This window comes from Carassius auratus, chromosome 11, assembly GCF_003368295.1.
Source record: "Carassius auratus strain Wakin chromosome 11, ASM336829v1, whole genome shotgun sequence".
Classification (NCBI taxonomy): Eukaryota; Metazoa; Chordata; class Actinopteri; order Cypriniformes; family Cyprinidae; genus Carassius; species Carassius auratus.
In genome coordinates, this window is record NC_039253.1 from 15,989,861 (window position 1) to 16,015,495 (window position 25,635).

The window sequence follows — 25,635 nt, forward strand, 5'->3', positions numbered from 1 at the left end:
CAGAAAATGTATGACACTTTTAAAATGACTCAGCAAGCACAGTTATGACTTTCCACTGTTGTTTCGCCCCCTGTCTGAAACACTAAATGAAGTTCGAAACCTCTGTGTTTCTCTGGAGAGTTTTGGTTATTTCACTTACATATCACTACAGCATTAATGTTGAAGGAATTAATGTTGCATTGAGAAAGATTGAGAAAACTGCTGAGGCAAGCGATGTGTCGTCTGCTCGAAGATTAAGTAATCGTCTTTCTTAAATTTCCTCTAAATAGAGAATTTCTACTCAGAAGAATGGGAAGTTAATAAGTTAGGTACTTTTGTGCCACATTTCTTATATGTGATATTACATGGTGAACAAATTAATAATGTTTTTCGTACATAATGTTATGCATATTACACAGGATCAAAATAACCACATTAAGGGGTCAGCCAACAATAATATGATGCAAATTACTATTTTTTTATGTTTTACATAGAAAATATAGCACGAAACATTTAGCCATTTAGCATTTTAGATATTAGGCAATAAGAGTGAAAGTATGCATATTTCAAAACTAAAATTCAAATTGATAACTATACTTTTTTATAAATCGAATTATTTTTGCTGTTCTTTCTTCCCCTTAAATACATTTACATAATTTCTAATTATTTAATAAAACAACAACTTTACGACTATTCTATTTTATTTTAAATAATGATTTAATAAACAATTATTTGATCAAATATTTTAGTTAATGTTCACGACATGGTTACGATCTTAATTTTAGAAAGGATAGATGCCAAGAATATGAAACAAGCATATAGTGTTATATATCATGCATTCAGTTGTTTTTCTTTATTGGTTTTATTGCAGTCATTCAGCTGTTAAAAACCACAATCTATCTCAGTGACTCAGCAAATTATATTGCAACCTCAGTCTGTTTGCAAGTTCAGCAGGTCTACTAAAAACCTTTGTAATCATAATACTTACAGGCCTGTATTTGTGATTCACAATGAATCCAACTTTACATAAAACTTTTAAGGTGTTTAGAACTGGTTACCTAATGGTTGAGGGTCTACACTGATAAAACAAAAAGCTATTATAATTGAGCAATTCAAGATTAAGAATATATGGAACTGGCTCCAACATTAATGTCTTTTAAGTTGGATGACATTTGCAGAGTGCAACTAACTAACTAACTGTAAATGCTGTTATCAGACTACTGGGAAAAAGGAGAGATAACAGACACTGATCAAAATAAATGATGGTTTCTCATACACATACACCCACCACATGTTGAACACCAGTTTTGACCCACTCACAAGATTAGACACCAGCTCGATTTTCTTAGAACCTCTTTTTGGTACACATAAGTGGAGAAAGCCACAGAACGCTAATAAACAACACAGGGCCCTTTATATTTAGAACAAGAAACATATACAGAGAAGCAGCTGTTCACTTATATTTAACATCTAACAAACAGTTAAAAAAAATCAGTCAAGCGAGAAAGCAAGAAAGATTTCTTCCAAACTAAAGATCTGATGCGCTCTGTAAAGGAAGAAATCCTAAAATCGTCCAGAGTGAACTACATAAACAGGTGCGTGCATGTGACATTTGAAATTGTTTTAATTATCTCCATAGTGATGATATTTTTAATCATGCTGCTTATTAAAATGTTCATCTGTGTATATCATGCAATCTACTATTAGCCTGGAGGGTTATGTCAGTTACACTATTTCTAGCAGGATTACAGACTGTGCGCACCTATGTTTAGATTCGAAACTTTAGAGTTTGATCACTGTGTCAGCTAACTTGGGTTACAAGCTGAAGTGCTGTGATCATTCAAACTGCACATACACCCTAAAATATGTATTTATTTACATATATATATATATACACAAACCCGACTCCAAAAAAGTTGGGACACTGTACAAATTGTGGGTTAAAAAAGGAATAGAATAATTTACAAATGTCATAAACTTATATTCTATTCACAGTAGAATATAGATAACATCAAATGTTGAAAGTGAGACATTTTGAAATGTCATGCCAAATATTGGCTCATTTTGGATGACATGAGAGCTACGCATTCCAAAAAAGTTGGGACAGGTAGCAATAAGAGACTGGAAAAGTTAAATGTACATTTAAAGAACAGCTGGAGGACCAATTTGCAACTTATTAGGTCAATTGGGAACATGACTGGGTATAAAAAGAGCCTCTCAGAGTGGCAGTGTCTCTCAGAAGTCAAGATGGGCGGAGGATCACCAATTCTCCCAATGCTGCGGCGAAAAATTGTTTGGCAATATCAGAAAGGAGTTTTTCAGAGAAAAATTGCAAAGAGTTTGAAGTTATCATCATCTACAGTGCATAATATCATCCAAAGATTCAGAGAATCTGGAACAATCTCTGTGCGTAAGGGTCAAGGCCGGAAAACCATACTGGATGCCTTCGGGCCCTTAGACAGCACTGCATCACATACAGGAATGCTACTGTAATGGAAATCACAACATGGGCTCAGGAATACTTTCAGAAAACATGGTCGGTGAACACAATCCACCTTTGCTGACTAAAAATCTATAGATTAAAAAAAAAAAAAACATAACTAAAGGACAAGGACAACCCAAGTTGTTTTCAGAGCTCAGTTCAGAAGCCTGCATCTCTGATGGTATGGGGTTGCATGAGTGCGTGTGGCATGGGCAGCTTACACATCTGGAAAGGCACCATCAATGCTGAAAAGTACATCCAAGTTCTAGAACAACATATGCAGATGTCGTCTCTTTCAGGGAAGACCTTGCAAATTAACTTAAATCAACTTAGTTTTCCCTTAAAATGATACATTTTCTCAGTCCAAACATTTGATATGTCATCTGTTGTATTCTGTTATTATTCATAATTTGTACAGTGTCCCAACTTTTTTGGAATCAGGTTTGTATATATGGAAATATAATATATAAATACTTTTGATAGCAGATAATCTACTCACTCTCATGTCACTCAAAACTAATTACAAAGTTGCTAAAACCATATTTTTTAAACCATTATATGGTCACATCTTATCTTGCCTAGGCCACAAGCGAAGACTGCCACTGGAGCCCACTTAAAACAAATGACACCCATGACTACAAGTCAGAACTGTTTCCTTGAAGCTAAACAGCAAGTGCTTTTTGGGGGTGGGGGTTGGGGGCAATCCAGAGATATAGAGAAACAAAGCCCAGTCCAGACGGAAGTATTCAATTTATTCAGGTCTCAGTACAGCTGTTGCCAAAATAGCTTAGTGATTAAGTGACCAAAGGCTTAAAAGGAGAAAATCTTCCAGAGCAGCCAGACCTGGTGGTTACAGTCAACAGACGGCTGGATGGAACAAGTAATATAAACATTCAAGAGGTCATTAGTAATAAACCTGTGAGCATTGTTCATTTCAGTCAGCACAGTGTTGATGTTTCGCTCTGAATCCACTTTCAGCCCGATGGTACCTTTCAGCAACGATGTCTTATTTATAGTTAAATAAATAAATACATACATAAATAAACCAAATATATATAGTAGTCAACATCTGAAGTGGATCAAAAAAGTTAATCAAAGTTGTCCTAAAACAAGAATAGGTTTTGGTTTTGGGTTTCAGGACCATGATGAAAGGTTTTGATCCACATCAAATGTTGACTAGTGTTAACAATACAGACTAGGGTCACACACACACACACACGCACACACGTGTGTGTGTGTGACCCTGGACCACAAAACCAGTCATAAGGGTTATGTTTTAAAACAAGCTGCCCATTGCTGTATGGTTTGTTAGGTGTTAGGATAGGACAATATTTGTCTGAGATTAAAAAAACAAAAAAAAAAAACCAAAAAAAAAAACAATGTTGAATCTAATGGATAAAAAAAAACATGTACAAAATAGCCTTTAAAGTTGTCCAAATGAAGTCCTTAGCAACACATATTACTGGTTAAAAATTAAGTGTTGATATATTTACAGTAGGAAAATTACAAAATATCTTAATGAAACATGATCTTTACTTAATATTCTTATAATTTTTTGTCATAAAAGAAAAATCAACAATTTTGACCCATACAATGTATTGTGTGACTTATGACTGCTTTTGTGGACTAGGGTCACATACATATGCAGTATTTTCAGTTTTTCATATTCTTTATATTAAAATTTCTATAATAGTATCTATTTGTCACAGTAAAAATATGTCTGACATACAAAATAAGCTTATTATGCTACTTGTAAAAGCTTCAGTTAGACCTATTCAAGAACAGTTTCAAAACATTAAATATGTAAAGACTGTTGATAGACAAAGCAAGGGAAAAAAAAGTTATAGCTATATTTAGAAAATAATTTATTTCATCCTTTTGTGGATCCTTTAATGAGCTATTTAGAGGTCAATAAAGTCAATACACACACAATACACATTTAAGCTTTGAAATCAGATAGGGCTGTTGGGCCCAACTACACAGAGAACGCTTAACTGCTGGAAATGAATAGACTTGAAACTTGTGATCAAAAAAGATAGGGTGGAGGTCTGTTTATAGAGGGTCTCAGTGGAAACTTAAGCAGAATAAAGAGCATCCCTAAATACACACAGCAAAAACCATTAAAGAATTTGAAAGAATCAAATGACTCAACTTTGGAGTTTATATTATAAATGCAGTTTGTTCGTTTTTTTTTTTCCCACACAAAGCCACTTAAGACATCTGAAAAACCCAAAACAGGAGCGCAAAGCCATTCGATGTTCCATTAAGCGCTCTGACTAACTTGTTTATCTGAGAGAGCGCTCACAGCTGAGGAATTCAGACTTTCACAATCTTTCAAAAACACTGCGGATGATCCAGAGTGAGGCTTAAAAAAGGAAATAACCTGCTGACTGCTGTCTTTCTGTCTCTCTTTAAAACACACGTGATGGTTTCATAAAAAAAAAAAAAAAAACTGCAACGGAGTGACACAATCTTCCAGACAAGGCCTTTTAGCAGTAGGCTAATAAACAGAAATGAGCTGGTTTCTGATTCTCTTTTAGTCCAAGTTGCTTAATACTCTAAGCGCCGGCTTCTCTGTGATGTATAATTGGTATGCTGACGGGAGAGTATTTTGGTTTTGGTGAGAAGTAACATTAGAATCTCCCAAAACCACTCTGTATCTATTGTTAGTAATTAATTAAGGAGTTTCTTTAATTTCATCATATACTAATCTTGACTGTAGCACCCTTTTCAACCTAGGCTTGCTAGCAAAACAGGTTTCTACCTACATTTTTTAAAAACTCTTTCACAGAAATGTATAATTAAAGACTTATATTTGCATGTTTTCTTGAAAAATATGTTATGACTTCAACTAAAACAAATTAACACAGTTTGTGTTAAATAGCTAACTGCATATGAATGGCTTTTCTGATGCAGTAAACTTGCTTTATAGCTCACCTGATACACTGTGAAACATGAGTCTAGATAAAACAGCATAAATAATCCGAGAAACAGGCTTAAATGGCATTGATGCATCATCAAATGCACTTTTGTTAACATTATCAGCTATTTAGAGGTAAAGTTTACTGACGGTGGTACATTATCTTAAAACGCGCTAAGCATTATAGCCACTCACAGGACATTTTGTTTCTGAACTGTCATGATACAACAAACAATGTGATGAAACATTGCCCAAATGTACTTAGTTTTGGATAAAACTGAATGTGCTTTTAGTGCCACTCACTGAACATTTCATTTTCCAAACTGTTGCAATACATACAACAACCAACACAATAAATGTTTCCAAATTCATGTTCGTCTGTTTTGGATAGAGCTCAACTTGCTTTTAGCACCGCTCACTAGAGATTTCAAATTAAAATTGCTGTAATGGGTTTGAGAAACAACATCAGGTCACTCCACGGGCATATTTTTTTAAAGTACCTGGGCTGATCTTCTCTGTAGTTTCAATGGAATCAAAATGTTAAAATTGTTCAGCAGCCTATATAAGATAATATTTGTGTCTGCTCTTACCTTCCGAAAGAGTTACAAGTTCAAATAGTCTCTTTTAAGTGTTTCTGTTATGTTAATGGCATTGCTACTAACAAGATTAGCCAGTTAGTTGCGGAAGTGGTGTAGCACGTCCTCTACAGAGACATCTGGGAGCTTATAGCATAACCCACTCAATCAGGCAGCTAATCCAATTAGACTTTGATGTGCAGGTCTGCCCCTTTTCGTGAACTAGGCTAATTCAAAGACGTATGTCTGTGGTTGAGTGTATTTGTGTCTGCGTGTGAGAAAAACTGATGCAGAGCCACTATGAATAGGTCAGCATGCCTTTCATCAAAACCAACTTAGATATAAAGAGAACAAATGTGCCCTTCTTGCCCAAAGGCTGTCATCAGCTGGTGGAAACTGGAGGGAGGATATTCATGACTTCCTGATCACTTTGGACCAGTGCTTCCATGGCGATACACCACCATTAGTGTCCATCAAGATGAGACAGAGCCTTTGTGAGGACATTGCCTGTTCCCATGGTAACAATATGCCTCAATCCAGAATGTGTGACATCTGTGTAGACACAGACAGGAAGGAGATTTCTTAGAAGTAGAGTCATATTAATCCTAACAATTCCCTCTCTGTCAATACGCAGAGGAGCTGTGCTACACTTTTAACTTTCAGTTGGTGATATTAAAATGTTGTTACTCAGCTATGGCTGTTAAACCAAAGGATTACATTTTAAGAAACCCCCTGAATATCCATCCATCTATTTAGCGCATCTGGTGGCTCGAGGTACAAGGTAAACGATAAATGCACCGTGCAGCAAAAACGTTTCCATTTTAAGGAGTGGTTGGTCTCCCACTCAGGCCTCTGAGGGTGGAACAGCCCAGGAAACCTCTTTCCACCCACACACACACACACAGGCATGAAACCTCTGACTCAACTTGAAACCATGAGTGCTGTGGAGGCATCCTGCTGACTGCCTGGTGCACCCAGCCTCAGATTACAGGGTTTGTCACTGCAACCTTCTTAGTGTAGGTCATCTGTAAGATAAACATTGCAGTGTACTAACCAGTACACCAGCAATATTACAGACTGAAATCGAATAACACAAAACGCAGCTGCAAAACTTAAGATTAGCTCACTGAACATACCTCAGAGGAAATTAACCTCAAGGAGATTTATAATAATGTTTCATGTCATTTAACATCTTGAATAAAACAGACCTAAAATAAGACAATGCTGATCAATGGTAATTGGTAAAATGTATATGCACACCATAAACATTGAGAGAATTTAATGAAAAATGTTTGAGTTCATATTGAAATGTTTGACTTTTGGTGTCTCTGCAAACTTGAACACAGTTTGAGGCACTGTTCAGATCCCCAAAGGAGACCTGAGAAGAGAAACATGTAAACTCCATGTAATATTGTTTCTGTTTAGGAGAAACGACACATCTATTTTCTGTGGGTTCATATTTCGTATTTTGCTCTATATCTGTCATCTACCTGCATGTCTCCCTGACAGGCATTTGATGTGCAACACCAACACTGGTATTGAGTCATACACAGGGGTGGGGCATTAATCTTCACAACGGAAAAAAGAACAAACTTAAAGTATATATAGCAACACGTATAACACCGTTTCCCTCGCATTCCTCGTACATTCACACGATTTTCAACATTAATTTGTTTATTTCCTGTGTTATTTTCCATCTCCGTTGAAATTCAATAGGAGGCTATATTGATAGCAGTCTGTGCACGACATTTTCGCTGCTTTTTTGAAAAAAGTTGTCGTGGTCAGTTTAGCGGTGTTTACTGCGTAAAATTGGCTAAACATTTTCCATTAAACGCCACGGTTAGTGTTTGCAATCCACCCCTTGCAAACTTCAACATTTGTGCGTACTACTATTGCGAAGCTCTATACTAGATGTCGTCAGACCCGAGGGGCGGAGCCAAGATGTCGCAATCTTACTAAGAACAGCATCATCGAGTCAGGCTGGTGTAACACACGGAGCATATTAGACGTGCCCAGCCGAAGTGAGATTACAGTCAGACGGTCAGGCTGAGGGTCCACGTCTGATTTGTGATCACATTACTAAAAGGACCTTTAATTTCGGCAGCAACAAAAGACCAACTAAAGGACTACTTTTTCATTTCTGTGCTGTCACCATTTAGGTCGCGTCCTCTAGTTAAACTTTCTTTGGACAATTTATTGTGTGTAGTATCGCTGAACTTAGAGTTAAGTGCATCCAACAACGTTTTATCAAGTTTCATTTGTCCGGTACTCGCCGTGAAAGATCTAAAACTATATCCGACCTCCAAAGGACGTTATTACGTATATACCAACAGTGAGAATCAAGATCCAAGGAAATATTATCCATGCAGGACGCGTTCATTTAGCGGGAATAAGGAACAAAGACATTCGTGCCAACAACTGAAGATCTCTTGGTGTTGCCGCCAGACTCACAAGTATCAATTTGCTCAGTCTCCAGGACAAAGAAAAGGACAGAATACGGATGGGAAAACTCTAAACGTGCACGAATAACTGCAAAACACTTTGAAGCCGGGGATACTTTTCAGATCACCTACTGTACAAGGCACGCGCCTCCTTTCAAACTGACTCATATTTATTCTGCATTCACTGGAGACGACATTTTCATTTATATTCTGAGACCTAACTACAGCTGACCGTTTCCCAGAGTTCATTTCATAATATTTGAATTTTCCCCCGGTGGAAATGTTCTCTGACAAGTAGACACAACTAAGTGCGCCTGTAGTTTTCATTGTTCTGTTTTGGAGAGGATCGGGTCCTTTGTCTGAGCAGCGAGGTGAGTCCTCCAAACCTTTACGCGTCACATTAACCTCTAGAATCACTATTTAGTACAACAAACCCCAAATCCCTTAGATTAGTTCAGTTATTGATCAACTTTTCCATTGAAACGATTATTGAGAAACACTTTGGTTAAACTTTACATGGAATGTGATGCGGCGCATGTTGTTGTTTGAACCTTGTCAACTTGGATGTCACATCATAACCCTTGAGCATTTTGAACATATTACTTAAATCGTTTATTCAGCCGGGAACTTGGTGTAGTAGTTTACGTTTGTGATAAAATCCGCTCGCTCCGGGGGATTTAGGTTCGAGTCCGACGTGACCTGGGTCAAGTTCCGAAACCTCACACGTACAAATGTTTCAAAATAGTATTTTAAAGGAAAAACGCTAACATTTTTAATAGCTAAAAAGTTAATTTCAAATACCGAAGTGGAAGAAACTAGGCTACGTCATTGTATGACGTATGCTTGAATGTGTAATAACTTTGAAACTGCATGACTCACAGTCGCCGAACAACATTTCTTAAAGAACTTGAGTCAGTATGATCGAGCACTCCTGCTCATCACATAGTCATTTAACAGTTTTAAATCATGTCCTTTCATTACACAATGTCAACGAACCTCCCATTCTTATTAAGTTAGTTGGTGTGAGATATTATACCGCGGTTACTGAGTGTTGAAGTGTGGCGCAATAATCAAATGCACTCATTTTTATCAACTTTCCTTTTCACCTTTGTGCATAGACTCTTCATTCTTAATCAAATCACCCTTAATGGTACGTTAAGTCATGGTGTCACAAGGTCATGAACTTACCTTTTCTTGTTTTTGTCACAGATGAGTATGAATCTGTCAACCCCTACACCTCCACTGCGACTGAAGCGAGTAGACTTTGAGGACTCTCACAACACCGATACTTTCAAATGCAAGCGCCGCAGACTCAGCCAGCCTCCATCCCCGGGTCTCGCGCCCTGTCTTCGCCCCCTGTCCCAGAGCCCTGAGCAGCCGGGGCCAGAGAAGCACCACGTCTCACGTATTGGGCCCTACATCCTGCTGGAGGCCACAGAAGGAGCTCAGACGTTCCGAGCGGTTCATCAGGTCACCGAGCAGGAGTACACATGCAAGGTGAGCATAGATGCTTCATTATAATGGATTTAAAATAGTTTATGTTAATGTAAGTTGATGTAATAAGGGATCAATAATCATCTTGTTTTGGTATGTTGTCACCAGGTGTTTTCCATTAAGAAATATCATGAGTTCATCGCACCCTACACACGTCTGCTTCCACACAGCAACATCTGCAAGATCTCAGAGATGGTGCTCGGGGAGGCCAACGTGTACATATTCTTCGAGCGTAACTATGGAGACATGCACTCATACGTGCGCACCTGCAAGAGGCTGCAGGAGGATGAGGCAGTTCGCCTGTTTGGCCAGATGGCAGCCGCGGTCGCGCACTGTCATGAGAACGGCGTCATTTTAAGAGACCTTAAACTGCGCAAGTTCGTGTTCACTGATCCACAGAGGTAAGTAACTTAGGATTTAATTCTTTAATTACTAGCCAATTGAGTCAAATCTGCTATTTGTAGAAGGGGTGCATAATATTAAACACCAGCAAATATCAAAATATATTTTGCACAGTATTGATCTTAATTGCACATGCTTATTTACCATATTTTTCTTTTAAATCATTATTAATTTGAAATCTTAAAATTAATATATTTTTTTTATTGTTGCAATGCTAAATTTAATTGTAGTATTTAAAATGACTATTGGTTATTTACATATGAAAAATAATAATTGGCTTATTGGTATTGGACATAATTTTTATAATGTTATTGTCATTGTTTAGGTATAACAAGATTACTCCGTAAAGGTGTTGTTAAAAAAAAAAAAGTATAAAAAAAAAGTATAAAAAATATATTATAGTTAACTACTATATTAATGTATAAATAAATTAAAGATTAATATAAAATAAATACTTTTGTTTTTGTTAAAACAGCAATTTAAAAATAAAATCATGCATTTTTAAGTGTATAAAATATTAGATCCACACTAATTACAACCTGCAGGATTTGCATAGGCGTTACCTTGTATTGCTCATTCAGCAAATATTTTCTTATATTTTTAACGCAGGACGTAGTTATCAGGTGACTGATAGGTGCTCTTTTGTTTCCTCAGAACAAAGCTGGTCTTGCAAAACCTGGAGGACTCCTGTCTTCTTAACGGGAATGACGATTCGCTGACGGACAAACATGGCTGCCCGGCCTACGTCGGCCCAGAGATCTTAAACTCACGGCACTCGTACTCAGGGAAGGCTGCCGACGTATGGAGCCTTGGCGTGGTTCTCTACACCATGCTAGTAGGACGTTATCCATTTCAGGACGTGGAACCCACAGCACTGTTCAGCAAAATTCGCAGGGGTGCGTTCACCATCCCAGAGACTCTTTCACCCAGGGCTAAGTCACTGGTGTGTTGCATGTTGAGGAAGACTCCCTCAGAGAGGCTTGAGGCTGGAGATGTACTCTTCCACCCGTGGCTCCACTGTAATAACAACGTATCCCTCAACCAGCACTCCAGCACCAGACACTCGACAGATCAGTTGGTGCCTGATTTTGAACCAAATGAGAATGAAGATTGTTAATGAACTGCTTCATTCGGTTTACCCACAATCAGGGGGATTGGACTCTATGGAGGAAGAGAGATTGCCTCGCAAGGTATGCTGAGGTGTTCGTGATGGGCCAGAGACTGACCTTGTAGTCTTTACAGACCGAAGTAACGTTTTTTTACCTCTGAAAATATCCATTTGTGATCTCTCCAAGAAAATGACACCGGAGGACAAAAAAATGCTGCTTTCCTAGCAGACGTTCCACCTTGGTTCCTGAAAGAAAGTCATGAGGCTCGTGCACACTATTTTAACATCAGTATTGTCTAATCAGTGCATGGATTTCCCATTGTACAACCATGTTGTGTAAATTAAAGTACCTCTAACTTAATTCCTGGTATACTTGATGCACACTTTGTGCCTTTATGTACTGTTTACATATTTTTGCAGTGGAAAACACAGACTATTTAAAGTGCCTTTTTTTTCCAGAAAAACAGCCAATGTTGTTGGACTTGTTGAAGTACCAAAGATTTGAGTTTTTCCTCCCACAGTCTGAGCGTGTGTTACTGCAACGGGTCAGCACGAGTGCACAGAATTCAAAAGGGTTCTCTTTTGTAAATGTCTTTCCATCTGTTAATCTATGTATGTGTGCTGTAGAGCAGGTTTAACCCTGAAGGGATGTAGGGCAAATCATGTGCCACAGGAATCATCCACATGATTTAGAGATGTGCCCGTTGAGCGAAACAAAGGCTTTACATGCGTTATCGTTTGTGATGCCTGCATGCAATGCTTTCACCCCTTTTTCGTTAAAGTACCTGTCATTTTGTAGATATCTTTTTGTTACTAGCGAGAAGTGGACACTACATTCATTGTTGTTTCAAAGGTTGACGTACCTACAAATAAGTATTTTGTTGTTGCCAGTACAAATAAAATGAAAAAAAAAATCAAATAAAATCAAGACTGCATTGCTGCTTATTAATGATTCATTATGAGATTTGGCCTGATTAACGATACACAATCAGTACAAAAAAGCAGTATTTTTATTTTTATCTCAGCAAGGCTGTGTAATAAGAAAGTGTTTTTTTTCTTAACAATCACAATCAGTGCACATTAAATCAGTAAATATTTATTTGACATAGCATTTTAAAAAATAACAAAAGTGTTCTTTAAAAGAATACTCATAAAAATGTGTTAAGCTCCCAAGAAGGAAATGTTTATGTATCATTAATGCATAAATCTGCATCCAATGAGGCTCATCCTTGATTGTTTCTAGGAATATTACTCAAAACATTTATAGTAATAAGCTATGAAGTTAAGAGCAAAAGTGATCTTACATCTTTCTGCTCGTATCCTGTTCTTATACTGGTGCAACACTGTGATACATCAAAGTGCTCACAATTACAAACATAGTCAAATCTAAAACAGAAAAAGAATTTGGTAAGATTGCAACTTCACCACATATGGCCAGATCCTCAAGAGGCCCTCCAACACATAACAGCAGACATTATGAGCTATAGCGCTCATCACGACTAAGTGTTATTTATTCAAGCCACAGAAGAAAGATTAAGCAACAGCACTGAATCTGATCAGACAAAGTGGTTCACTATCAAGCTATATGTCAAACGGGATGTAATAAAGTTAAGAAACAGCCATTGACACCCACTCAAAGTTTATAGACAATCAATATTATCCACAGAACCATGTTAGATCTACAGCTATAAACACATCAGCAAACAATATCAAGAGTCAAAAGACAACGCAAAATAAGTCTTTGTGGAAGAAAGCAGAACTGCAATGTTTACTTCATGTTATACACCTCACATATGTTACAAAATCCAAGCAAAACCTTAGAGCTTTAGAAAAACTCAACTTTACAGACCCATCATGGTTTTCCTTTCACGTATTTATTTGCTTTGGGGTCGCAACTAAAAAAGTTGATCCAAAGGTCAAGACACCAATAAATCTACTGGGCGATGTTTTACGCTAATATCTGTTTAAATTTAATATTGTCTCTTGAGGCTAGAGAGTTGAAGGAAAATATGTTAAATCCTACAAAACAAAATGACACTCATCCATTAACTTATACTGTGATTAATAGAGACAAAAATCAGGGGAATGTTGCTATAACAAAAAAAAAATATTGAATTATAAGCATGTATTGGTCTCACAAACATGGAAACTTGAAAAAAACATTTAAATGTGAACTATGACTTACAATCTTTTAATTTCATTTAATGCTCAAAATGCTTTAAAACTTAAAACATTAAAGGATGATCAGAGGCAGAAGACAAGGATGTTGAAGGATGCCACCTAGTGGAAATACTGAAGTAAAGTACTTGGAGTCATAAAAACTAGTGGAAATAATGAACACGAATAAATGAATGAGGTTTGAGTATCAAAAAATAAAAATACCTGGAGAGGGAGAAAACAGCCAGGGAGAATAAAACTTATATACACGCACTCAGATACAAATAACATGACCTCTTTGGAAGTGTAAAATGGCAAGTATCATAACACATATCACACATGTTCCCTCCTGTGGAATTCAGAGGAACATTAAGAGAATGCAACGGAAAGTACAGAGAAAAGTAAAGAAAAATGCTAAAGTGCAATGAATAGCACTCTGGATTACCACATCTCTCTATTCTTCAGAAATGACCAACGATATATACAATTGAAACAGAAGCAGAAAAGAATAACAGGCGATTAAAACTCAGGCAAGATATGCTGGCTTCAGATGATAAGGAGGAGGGCTTCATCAGGCACACAGTGCACCGTACCTGTGGAAAGACCCATCAATCCATCATTGACCTTAATGACACAAGCTGCTGTTTGTCAGTCTGGTAATATCAGAGTAATTTTCTTTAGTTACACTACAATGTTACTTTTGGCTGTTGGCTTTCCATTAGCAAATACACTGGAACCACATGGTTTATTTGCAGTCATTTTATCTGCAGTCATAACGCAACAGCCGTGGGCGTTCATGATGCAGTACTTCCTAGAGAAGTGATAAATAATAAGGGTGCAGTTCGCATAGTTCCTCACCTCTCTTCATCCATGTTGCCCTCTTCCTCTTCCTCATAGCTGCCCTCATCTAACTCCAGATCCAGTTCAGTGCCGATGCCAGAGTCACGTGGAGCCATGAAAAGACTAAAGGATCACAAAGATTCAGAGCTCAATTTGGTGCTAAATACACTTTTCTTATTATTAGCTATGTTAAAAAACAGTTGTGCTACTCTATTTTTGTGGAAGGATTCTTTATTAAAGTTTAAAAGGACAGCATTTATTTATGTAGTTAAAAATCTTTTGTACGTTATAAAAGTATTCGCTGCCACTTTTGATCAATTTAATGCATCCATGCGGAATAAATGTATTCTTCCACCCCCACATAACATAATACACAATGTGTAATAAAATCAAAGTTTGACTCCTAACCCTAGGGTTGTGGGTTTGAATCTCGGGCCGGCAATACCACGACTTAGGTGCCCTTGAGCAAAGGAATTGAACCCCGAACTGCTCCCTGGGCGCCGCAGGAAAAATGGCTGCCCACTGCTCTGGGTGTGTGTTCACAGTGTGTGTGTGTGTGTGTGAGTTCACTGCTCTGTGTGTGTGTACTTTGGATGGGTTAAATGCAGAGCACGAATTCTGAGTATGGGTCACCAAACTTGGCTGAATGTCACTTCACTTCCCTACCTGACATAAAGATTCTCACCTGACAGAACGGCATGTGAAGAACACGATCCTCTTCAGTCTTTTGTTATAAAAGAAGTAGTTGAAGGACCATAGGTTGCCTTCTTCCCCATAAGGGTCGGAATCTAGATCTGGGTTGTAGCTGCCACAGAATGCAATCAGAGCTTGCTTAATAACTCAAACAAACACTATTCAAAAGCTTCATCAAATTTAAGGCAAGCCTGAATGAACACTTATTTTAAAATCAGAATATCTACCTGTATATGTCACATTCAGCAAGGCTGATCTCCTTGTCTAGAGCCTCCCATAACTGAGGCTGTAGGTGACTGTACACCTCACCCGCAGCAGCAGACAAACTGCTGTTCACTGCATTAAACACCTGCGGGAAACATGAATTATGTTTTACAATAGTTTTATAATGTCCCATTCTATATAAGAATGAGTGCATGTATTGTTTCAGAAATTGTAACCATTTAACATCAAATTTACCCAATTAACACTGGGCTCTTTGCTGAAATCGTGGCCTTTGGTGCGACTGAAGTCGTAGTCTGGCCGGAAAGATTCATTGAGAGTGGCGATCAGGTAAAAAAGCGTCTTTCTGCTGCACTTGTCCGAAAGAGGACCTTCCCCATCATCCAAACTCTGGCTCAGTCTTAAAGTAGAGCGTATTTCAGTTAATGCGCAGTGACTTTGTGGAAGACATGTATTGTATTGTGTGTATGTGAGGGGGCTTACTTGTTGGGGCTGATTCCTGAGCTCTGCGGAGGAGACAGAGCCTCAAGCACATGCGGCTGCCCCTCCTGACAAAACTGCTTAAACATCTGCTTGTCATCACCTGCCATCTTACAGGAGTAGCTCTCGATACTGTCAGTAGAAAATAAATGCTTCAAATAACACTCTTGACACCAGAACAGTGTGAATAACATGTGTGTTACACAGTTTGTCTCGGTGTTGAGTGTTCAGATATGTAAATGTTGTTTATAAAACCAAGTATTGAACACTTACCGTCCAATTATCTTACAGTCTCCCGTTTCAATAGTGAGGAGACTGTTTATGGCCTCAAAACCGGAGTTTTCCAGGAGCTTCATGGTGTATTCAACTTTTTTATATATACTGATAGAATTGCAATGACGTTTTAGAGCCACTAGGTGTCAATTTCTTTGCTAAACAACCATCGGCCTGTTATTTCCGCCGTTACACCAAACCAAAACAATGTTTAACACGTTAGTTTGGAGAATATACGGCTCAAACAGAAATATAGCAATAATAAACAAAATGCCAATACTGGGTTGTTATCAAATAATCACTAACCTCGACGTCTCCTACAGAAGCACCTTTAAAAACAAACGGCTCTCTATTACATTCAAATGTTAAAAAACAAAAATAAAATAAAAAATAAGTCACCCTTGCAGATTCTTACGACCGCGTAAATAATCTTCTCCGGTTGCTTAATGCACTTCTATGTCTAATAAATATCTCTTCCTTTTTACTGTGAAATTTCCAATACCTGCCATTAAACAAGCTAAAATTTAGAGGGAAATTATGCATCCCAGCTACTGAATCAGAACTTGAGGAGAATTCCAAGGCTTATAAAAGCCTTAATCCTCGGTTTATAGTTGTCTATTTGTGTGGAGGAATGACAACAGCAGAGGACGAGCGTTTGTGTTGCAGTTTTCGGTCGCAGTAATACGCAGTTGTCTTTTTCCTGTGTTTTTTTCGGTCAGGATGTCATAGTGGTACAAGTGTTCCATGTTTACCGCCACCTGCTGGCTCGGGGTTCAATTGCGCTTCTGTTTCCCCCCAATCATAACAAAGAAATGTATGATTATTTTTGTCTGATGTATGACATCAGTGATAAAGTATCAAAATCGTGGCAAAACAAATTCATTGAATTGAAGTTTTTTTTTTTTTTTTTTACACAAGAGTATTCTTATATTGCAATTTAAATATTCTAAAGCTGTAATTGTTTTCTATTGTTGTATGCATTTATAAAGGTCTAAGAAAAACATCTAGAGATTTACATGCTGCCCACTTAAGAATTGTAAAGGTTGTTTCATCAATTATTATTTTTATTTATTTTTTGCATCCGCACCAATTGCCCCTACTTAAGGATGGCCCTGGGTTGGGTACAAAAAGGCAATTAAAACTAAGGTTGCATCACAAACACCTGAAATATAACTACAACAAGTATTTAAGAACTTGTTACCACAAGCTTTTACATAACATAATGCTTGCTTGATAAACCCTGTTAAAAACTGAAACACTATTTTCTCAAAGGCATTTTATTTACAAAGGTGGTTTTGAAGAGTCGCAACTCAACTGAAGACAGACGCAGCAGTAAAGATAAGATTTTTTACATCCCAGTCCCTTAATGCATGATGTCACTCAATTAAAGTGAATAAAAAGAAGAGAAGACATGGATGGCCATGACATTTCCAAAGAAAACAAAACATACAGGGTAAGCAAGTATTTTCCCTGAGAACACTGCTTCATATTTACATTTTTGATGCAGAAAGGTGAGCAATGAGTCATAGCCTATGACCTTCAACTATCTGTCAGATCATTAAACAGTAGGACCATAAAATGTTTTGCCTAAACTAGATCAAAGGTTAACAAAATGACCTGTTAAAACAACGTTGATAATGATGTCCAAAGAACATTTAAAGGATCAGAGACACGTGACTCAAAAAGACTAAGAAAAGTGTGGCCTTGATGTGCCTCTCTAATAAAAGCTAATTTTCAGTATACACAGTACACAAACTGAAATCTTCCTGTCTTTAATACACGTGTGATAGTGCTATAACAACTTCCAACACAATCTTTATACCTGAGGCTGTCTTACAATGGCTTAATACCTCCAACAGCTAAATAAGATTTGTTCCTCTTTTTTTTTTTTTTTTTAAGGACATCTTTAGGAAGTCCACTAAAAGAAAACAAGAGGTCAAGACCTGTACAGCACAACGGGTGTTTCTCAAGCACTATGTGATGAAGAAATCAGACTTATATTGACAAGGAAAAAACTAAAAGAAACATTAAAACAGATCTATTAGAGCTTGAAAATAAAGTCTTAATTTAAAATGCTGTGGATCAAATGGTGTCACAGTCCTTTCAAATTCATAGTGGCAGTGTTTTTGTAAGAAAACGGATGACATCGCTCATGTCTAACTGTCAATCATTTCTGAGAGTTCTAATAGAAGGTCGTCCTCTCCCTTGCCCGAATCCAATTCCAAGTCATCCTCAAGCCGATCATCAGTAAATTCATCCAACAGGTCTTCAAAGTCATCCACTGATGAACTGGTAACAACAGAATTACGACCAGTAGTGGTGCTGGACCGCCGAGAGCGCATGCTGGGTGTTTTGACCACAGGGCTACAAGAGACAAAAACAAAAATACATTTTTCTTATATATGTGTGTGTGTGTGTGTGTACAGTACACTTTCATTATGGATCTTTTGGTTCAGTACGCACGTGTACTGAATGAGGAGTTCATTTTTTTCAGGAAATTCAGACAATAAATGCTGTTTTGGTGCTCTTTGACATGGATCACTGTATTGATTTGATGGTTTATTTAAAAGGGGACAGTGCAATTTCATAAAACACATTAACAAACATGGTTAAAAAAGCCAGAATTAGCCAAAAGGCTATTTTTCGTCTGTAGTCCCCTAGCCAAGATGTAAAAAAAAAAAAAAAAAAAAAAACCATTAAAATACATTTACAAGTCTATGGCAAATTGACTACAATATAAATGACACTGTAAAATAACTTAAGGTACACTGTACCTGTTACAATAATAAGAAAAAAAACATTTTCAAAAAGGCTTTAGTATATCAAATATATAATACAGCTCAATAGGCTCGGCTTTTAATGTTGGCAGACATAATTGTTAATGAGAAAAATTGTACAATTTTTTGTCAAGGCCTTGTAAGTGTTGAGCTGTCTAACCTCCTCGGGTATAAAATTCCATATATATATATATATATATATATATATATATATATATATATATATATATATATATATATATATATAATTGTAGAATGTAATATAATGATATAATATGTTTAATTGCCTCAGTTCTAACGGCAGCGAAGAGTGTGAGTGGGTGCGATCATCCCTTCCACTGTATTACTAGTTTTTAAATCTCACTCCTCACATAATCGCTCAATGTTTCAACTGCAGAAAGATGTCATTAAAACAGATTGTAAACAAAACGTCACTTAACATTTGCTTCAGGCAACAGCCTGTCAACAGCTCGTTATTTGCTAGAAAAATTAAGTACAGAGAAGAGCATTTCACTAAATATTGGACTATATACACTCATTTTACTTTGACTGTTAGTGATGTCTTCATTAAATGCATGTTTAAATAAATCTGTTATGAAACAAGTTGATAGTACCTCTGTAAATTATTATATTTCAACAACAAATAGAAACTATGTAGGTTTTATATAATATATATTATAGCTAAAAATAATTTTTTTTTGTTAATTGTAGCCTTAAAATAAAGGGCTCCCTACAGTTTAGCTGAAGTAGATTTTTATCCCTACGAAAATTTGCCATAATTTTTTTCTCTTACTGTAACGAGCTTTACAAAATATTTCTATAGCACATTTTGTTTTTTCTCTTGCTGTACCGAAACCATACTGAACCTTGACGTCAGAACCTAGGTACATACTGAACCGTCACACACAATTTATTATTTAAAAAAAGCATAATGTCTAAAATACATGAGAACAATTTCCATACCTTTGGGGGACCGCAACAATTTCAGGAGATGTAGTACTGGCAGGCTCAATGCAGTTCACAGGCACCATCTGAACATCCACGGTGTTGGAAGGCATCTGCTGAGCGTTGGACTGCACATCTGGAGAGGTTGGGGACTCCATCTAAAAGGGTTTAAAAAAATTTTTTAAACTGTATTCTATATATATATATATTTTTTTTTTTTTTTTTTTTATACAGTGATGCACCAGACTTGCCTAACACCTTTAATTAATGAATAAACTAACTCTTACCTTAAGATGCTTGTTGGGAATAACCAGCGAGGAAGGTGATTGACAGGCAGTGTTAAGAGGTTTGACTTCAGCAACAGCAGAGTGAACTCTTGCAGCTTTCCTCTTTTGGGTAGGCTGGGCTGCCGGCTTTATCACTGATGGCTTCACATTCACCTTGGGCTTCACTGAAATGCAGGCAAATGCAATGGAATTGAGTAGGCCATTTGGAAAAGTTATTCATTTCAATTTTATACATGCAGGTACACTTTATTACATAAATATCAGTACTACTGTAAGTATTACAGTCATGTAGAAAGCAATAAAAAAAACGTTAAAGAGATATTAAATATGACCATAAATTAATGTTAAATTCATACCCTTGGTCTCTGTTTGAATAGTTCCCTCATTTAGCTGGACAGGTTTCACAGGAGAGGTTGAGGGCTTTGGTGTGTTTGATTGTGTCAGTGTGTTCCTCGATGGAGTCCTGTCTCCAGAGTGCTTGGGAGAGCTTTTCTGGGGTGCTTCTGAGGCAGCAGGGAGCGGAGAGCTCTTGTGTTTGAGGGCAATCCGCTGTCTCACAGTTGTTTGTGGTTGGCCAGATGGTTCAGAATCTGGCGGCGAGGCAGCGGGTGCAGACAGTCCTGCGTCTTTCTGGTTGGTGGAGGTGACTTGCTCCTCTTGCAGCTTGCGGAGTCTCTTCTCTCGCATGATCTCTTCAAACGTTTTTACTTTAACGGTCTCACTGGCGGGTTTACCTTTTCCATTCGCCTGCGAGTTGAACGGAGCAAACAATTATTTGAGAAACAATATTTATGTATGCCTGCTGTTTTGTTTCATTTGTCTTACCTCTATTGCAGGTTCTGGTTTCTTCTCAGGTGCATCTGGTTTTGTCTGACCCACAGTGCACGCAGCTGCTGGAAAGAATTAACAGCTATGTGAACACACTTCTTTGGGCTTATGACAACCATTTCAAACTAGTAAAACATGAATGTGTCTGATTTACATGAGTTTTTATTAATGCGTAGAATGCGCCTCTTTGGAGGTGCACTTGACTCTGCTTCAGTTGAGGTTGGGGTCTTATCATCTGTGGTCTCTTGAAGCTGTGCCTGCATCCGGGCTGCCTTTTCCCTGCGTATTTCCTCCAGCGTTTTTACTCGTACCTCCCCAGCTGCCACAGGAGCCTTGACCGCAGCTCCGGCAGTGGAAGGTCCTTCATTCCCCTCTGGGCTTCTGGCTGTTGTGCTCACTTCCTCTGCTTTTTTTTCCTGCATTTTTTTCTTTTCGTGAAGGATTTCAGAGAAGGTCTTAACTTGAGGTCCGCCAGCGGGTTTGACAGTTTTCTTGGATGGGCTTAGCTCCTTCGCCGGCACTTCTTTTACAACACGCACAACTTTACTTGTTTTAAGATTTCTGGCTGCCTTCTCTTGCCGAATCTCCTCGAGGGTTTTTATACGGATATCTCCAGATGATTTTGGCTGGCTGTCAGTGGTAGTTGGGGCTGCAGTCAACCCAATTCTTTCACGCACTGGTTTCTGAGCTATAAAAAGACCAGGAAAATAGAAATTATGAAAAAGATACAAAAGACTGACCCAACTACAGCTGCCACTAACAAATCTTTCACCTTTCTGTGGTAGCACGTCTGTGGAGGATTCAACAATTCCACCCAGACGATCAGCAAGGCGTCGTTTTAAAGGTAGGTCTTCCTCCACAGGAGCATCTTTAAACGACAACATCATCTTTCAGTTTTTGTAAAAGGGGTCGCAGATATATAAATTTGAAGCAAATGGATTTCATAAGCTTACCTCTGGCCGAAAGTCTTTTCCCAAGTCTGTCTGCAATTTTTCTTTTTCCAATCTCATTAACAGAGGAATCTGCGACAAATTTTAAAATTATTTAATGGTTTGATACTGTAAAATGTTTTTTATTTTAAAACCTGATGGACCACCCACCAATGCTGGCATTGTTAACTTCCAGACGTGAGCGGGATTTAATGTTTTCCTTTTCGATAGCAGTTCCTTTGTTTTGGGCTGAGCCTTGCATGATGGACTGCCCTGCAAACAAACGAAAAGCGAAGATTTAAATGATGCACCAGATGTCTTAACAACAAAACATGCCCAAATAAAACAGTGCTGAAGATTCATTTACCAGATTTCTTCAAACTTGCCATGAGTGCTTTCCTCAATCTGATCTCCTCTAATGTCTGGATACCGAAGTCCAGCGAATCATCTGCATGACAGATGAGGATTAAATAAAGCTCCTAATATATTAAAGAAAATATCAACAGAACATGGAAACAGTCTTTACTTTTACTTGGAATCATTTTTCTGGGGGACCCGCCAAGAGATTCATCTCCTTCTTCTGAGAATTGATCTGCAAGTATTGAAGTAAAAAGACAGTGAGTATTTCTAGATGAACTCTGCGGCCAGTAGCTCCAACCCTAATTAAACACACCTGAACCAGCTAATCAAGGACTAATTACAGGTTAGAATCAACTACGAACGAGATTGGAAAGCCTGGTCAAGTTAAGTCACAAAAATGTGAGCTCACCGTCCTCATCATCATCATCAACAGGGTTGATGACCACTGGTGGATGGGTAGGGCTCGGGACATTCTCTTGGGTCTCAGTTCTAATGACCCCTCTTAACTGCGGGTTAGTGGGGTTTGCAGTGGGCGCAGGGACTTGGTTGACTTGGTCTTCAAGTGGGGTCTCTTCCTTCTCCTTTTGCACTGCTTGTCCTATTAAAAAAGTAAAGACAAAGGCCAGTTCATATTAGAAATTTATAAAGACCGGTATAGTTCAAACTACTGTAAAGACAACAAAATACCTTTGTCTGGGGCAAAATAATTCCCATTGATGATGCGCGGCTTCTCATGATGGAAAGCACAGTGAGGTTTCTGGCAGCCAGCCGGCTGCTTCTCCCAATAGCATGCGATTTCCTTGCGGTTTTTCTAGAAAGTAATAAGAAGGTGGATCATTATTAAGGTCCCATTTGAGAAACAATGCAAGAATCTTAACAGAAAGAGGTTTTGGAATCGGTCACAAACCTTTATTTCCATATGGCGAAACTTGCAGATGTCACGGAAGCACCTTTGCTCTTGCCACAGGGTGCAGACCGTCTCGCTACCCATGGCGGCCTCGCAATGGCGAAAAGGGCAGCTGTCACCCTTAAAAGGCAAATTGCAACACCAAAAATGAACTTTTAATCACGATCATCATTTTTTTATGCATGTAAAAAAACCTTTGCATATTACATTTCATCATAATACTTTTCACATTAAATCTTTATTTAACAATGTAATATTTTATTTATTATACATACCTAAATATATGCATATATACAAATATATATCTATGGGTACATAATGCACAGCATATGACTATTTATTTTACCTTAGTACAGGTGGAATAGTAGAAGAAGTAGCAGTCATCTCCTTGCATGGTCATTCTGGCCTCTTCAGTGATGCTGGGATCTCGTCCTGGACTCCTGCGATAAGGTCTACGTGAATCTCCCTATTTAGAGTGTTACAAGCCTATTCATGCCCCTGTAGATCCTTTCACAGTTTTCACTTTCACATTCTGTCCTGAATGATGCAAAATGGTGGCCGATATTTACTTGAGAGAAAGAAGTTGCAAGAACTTAGTTCACCTGCAGTGGCTGAGATGTTCCCTGGTGATCTCAAGCACTTGAAGGGTCGCTCCGGACTGTATGGATCCTGAAGGAACACTGGACTGATGAGTAAAGACTGAACAGGGGGAGAGATGGGGCAACTTTTGCCTCTCTTAGAAACTTGTTCCCATCAGACTGCTGTGTTAAAATTGGCAGGTGGTGGAAAATGTCCGTTTCATTTTTTTTTTTTTTTCAATATTGTTGACAATTGAGCGGTGAGGGGGTTTGGGGGAGTTTTAAAAAAATCCTCAAGCTAGATGTGGTCAAAAAAAGATAGACGAGGGCAAAAAAAGGGAACTGGATATCTTGGATGTTGGAAAGAAACAAAACGAAGGATTCTCTTCTACATTTGCTGAAGGCAGGTGGAAAATTTAAAGGGGGTAGACTGGAACTTAAAAAAAAAAATGCTCAATAAAGGACACCCAAAAATCAATGGTGAGATAAAAAAGCAGCAATCTTCAGGGAAGCTATTTCATTCTCCAAATCCAGTTATCCTCTGGAATGAAGGACAAGTTCTTGCATAACCTATATTTCAAAAAAAGAGACAAAAACACTCCCCATGTCCTGAACAATTGGTTATAGGAATAAGAACATGAACATAACATTTTATTACATGGGAATCTTAAAGCAAACTGAACATGTTTTGGATTTATATCACCTGTAACTGGACACAATAATACGTGATAACGCACACAACTTCAGATTGGGAAGACATTTTTGTATTTGAACTCATTTTGGTTCTGGATATCGTTTTTTCGAGCATGATAAACCATCAAGTTTTAAAATTGGTATTTTCTGAATGAACATTTCGCAGATTTTGAATCCGCACCTGTACATTCAGAGTCAAGTTTACAAAATCCGCGTCAGTAAATCTCAAATACTTTAACATATTTTTTTTTTTTCAAATGAAGAAAAAAAAGTAACTGATATTACACAATCGAACGTTACACACTCATAAATAAACCAAAAGGACTTTTATTTATTTATTTTTATATATATTATGTTTCCATTGAGTTTTTCCAAATTTCGATTACGATTAACGTTAGATACATTATAAATTATACTGACGGTTCAAAAGATAGTTTTATCCCCTTTTGTCTTGTTAGGCCTTTAGTGTCGTATTTGGTCTAACTCACTAAATTACGAAAGTTGTCAGATGAGAAACAGAGACAAAGAACGTGTAAAGAACAAATAATTATTTCATATGTTCAAGCCTAAAAGCTGTTTACGTGAAAATAACACCGTGTTCTATGGCTTTCGAACAGCATGTTGCTAGCTTCGGGTAAGTTAGCATGTTGTTAACTTTAGCACGACTAACGTTACTGCACTTAAATAAAATAAATCAGCGATTAAATAAAAAGTTCAATCACAATTACCAGTTTAAACCGATTGGAATTAAGTATGTTCGGTTTGGTGCATGTAGACAGTCGTGGCCGACGCTCCTGGACTGGACTTTATCCCTTCTTGATTTCACAGGCGTAGAAAATGGCGCCCGGCTACCCAGACGGCAAAGTGCTGACGAACAGACTCGTTAAAGGGATAGTTCACCAAAAACTGTAGCAAAGAGTATTTGACTGTAGGTGTCGTTGTTCTAATCTAAACCATAGACATATTTATATGTTCTAAACCCCTACGACTTTCTTTATTCTTCAGAACCTGAATTCCTGTAAGTCAAGCCAGAGGAAAATATAGGGTAGTATCTTTTTGTTTTAAAAGAGATCCAAACGACTTGTGCGCTACATTTCTTGTATTTAACAGTGGTTTATTTATTTTATAGCGACTTATTTAAAAGTATGACTTTTTTGTGTGTTGGGCAGAAGAAGTGTATGCAGATTTGAAAGAAAATAAGAGTTTATAAAAAATTATTATAAGAGTTTAGGAGTTAGGCTAAAATAAAGAAATTAAAAAGTAGT

At 37.6% G+C, this 25,635-nt stretch overlaps 3 protein-coding genes across 10 annotated transcripts; 1 reads left to right on the forward strand and 2 right to left on the reverse strand.

Annotated features, from left to right (window-relative positions):
- The first annotated feature begins 7,932 nt into the window (after nt 1-7,932).
- On the forward strand, nt 7,933-12,336 carry LOC113111197 (tribbles homolog 2-like). The gene is made up of 4 exons (XM_026275730.1): nt 7,933-8,768; nt 9,607-9,894; nt 10,000-10,292; nt 10,948-12,336. Exons 2-4 carry the CDS (start codon nt 9,607-9,609, stop codon nt 11,408-11,410), a joined length of 1,044 nt encoding a protein of 347 aa, XP_026131515.1. The 5' UTR covers nt 7,933-8,768; the 3' UTR covers nt 11,411-12,336.
- A 139-nt stretch (nt 12,337-12,475) lies between these two features.
- Nucleotides 12,476-16,773, reverse strand: maf1a (MAF1 homolog, negative regulator of RNA polymerase III a). Its single transcript, XM_026275731.1, has 7 exons — nt 16,067-16,773; nt 15,797-15,925; nt 15,551-15,713; nt 15,319-15,440; nt 15,084-15,203; nt 14,417-14,521; nt 12,476-14,151 (listed from the first exon to the last, which is right to left on the reverse strand). Exons 1-7 carry the CDS (start codon nt 16,147-16,149, stop codon nt 14,130-14,132), a joined length of 744 nt encoding a protein of 247 aa, XP_026131516.1. The 5' UTR covers nt 16,150-16,773; the 3' UTR covers nt 12,476-14,129.
- Nucleotides 16,774-17,327: 554 nt separating this feature from the next.
- LOC113111196 (zinc finger CCCH domain-containing protein 11A-like) lies at nt 17,328-25,248 on the reverse strand. Of its 8 annotated transcripts, none has more exons than XM_026275725.1 (17): nt 25,099-25,248; nt 23,702-23,768; nt 23,446-23,539; nt 23,100-23,219; nt 22,880-23,003; nt 22,602-22,790; nt 22,359-22,424; nt 22,200-22,280; nt 22,004-22,105; nt 21,857-21,925; nt 21,676-21,771; nt 21,058-21,591; nt 20,901-20,968; nt 20,432-20,822; nt 20,076-20,239; nt 19,807-19,946; nt 17,328-18,430 (listed from the first exon to the last, which is right to left on the reverse strand). In XM_026275725.1, exons 3-17 carry the CDS (start codon nt 23,497-23,499, stop codon nt 18,223-18,225), a joined length of 2,406 nt encoding a protein of 801 aa, XP_026131510.1. In that variant the 5' UTR covers nt 23,500-23,539; nt 23,702-23,768; nt 25,099-25,248; the 3' UTR covers nt 17,328-18,222. The 8 variants fall into 8 exon arrangements, with proteins under 8 accessions (XP_026131510.1, XP_026131508.1, XP_026131506.1 ...); XM_026275723.1 differs by having other exon boundaries at nt 23,446-23,565; XM_026275721.1 differs by having other exon boundaries at nt 23,446-23,565; nt 23,702-24,247; nt 25,099-25,233.
- Nucleotides 25,249-25,635: the final 387 nt, after the last annotated feature.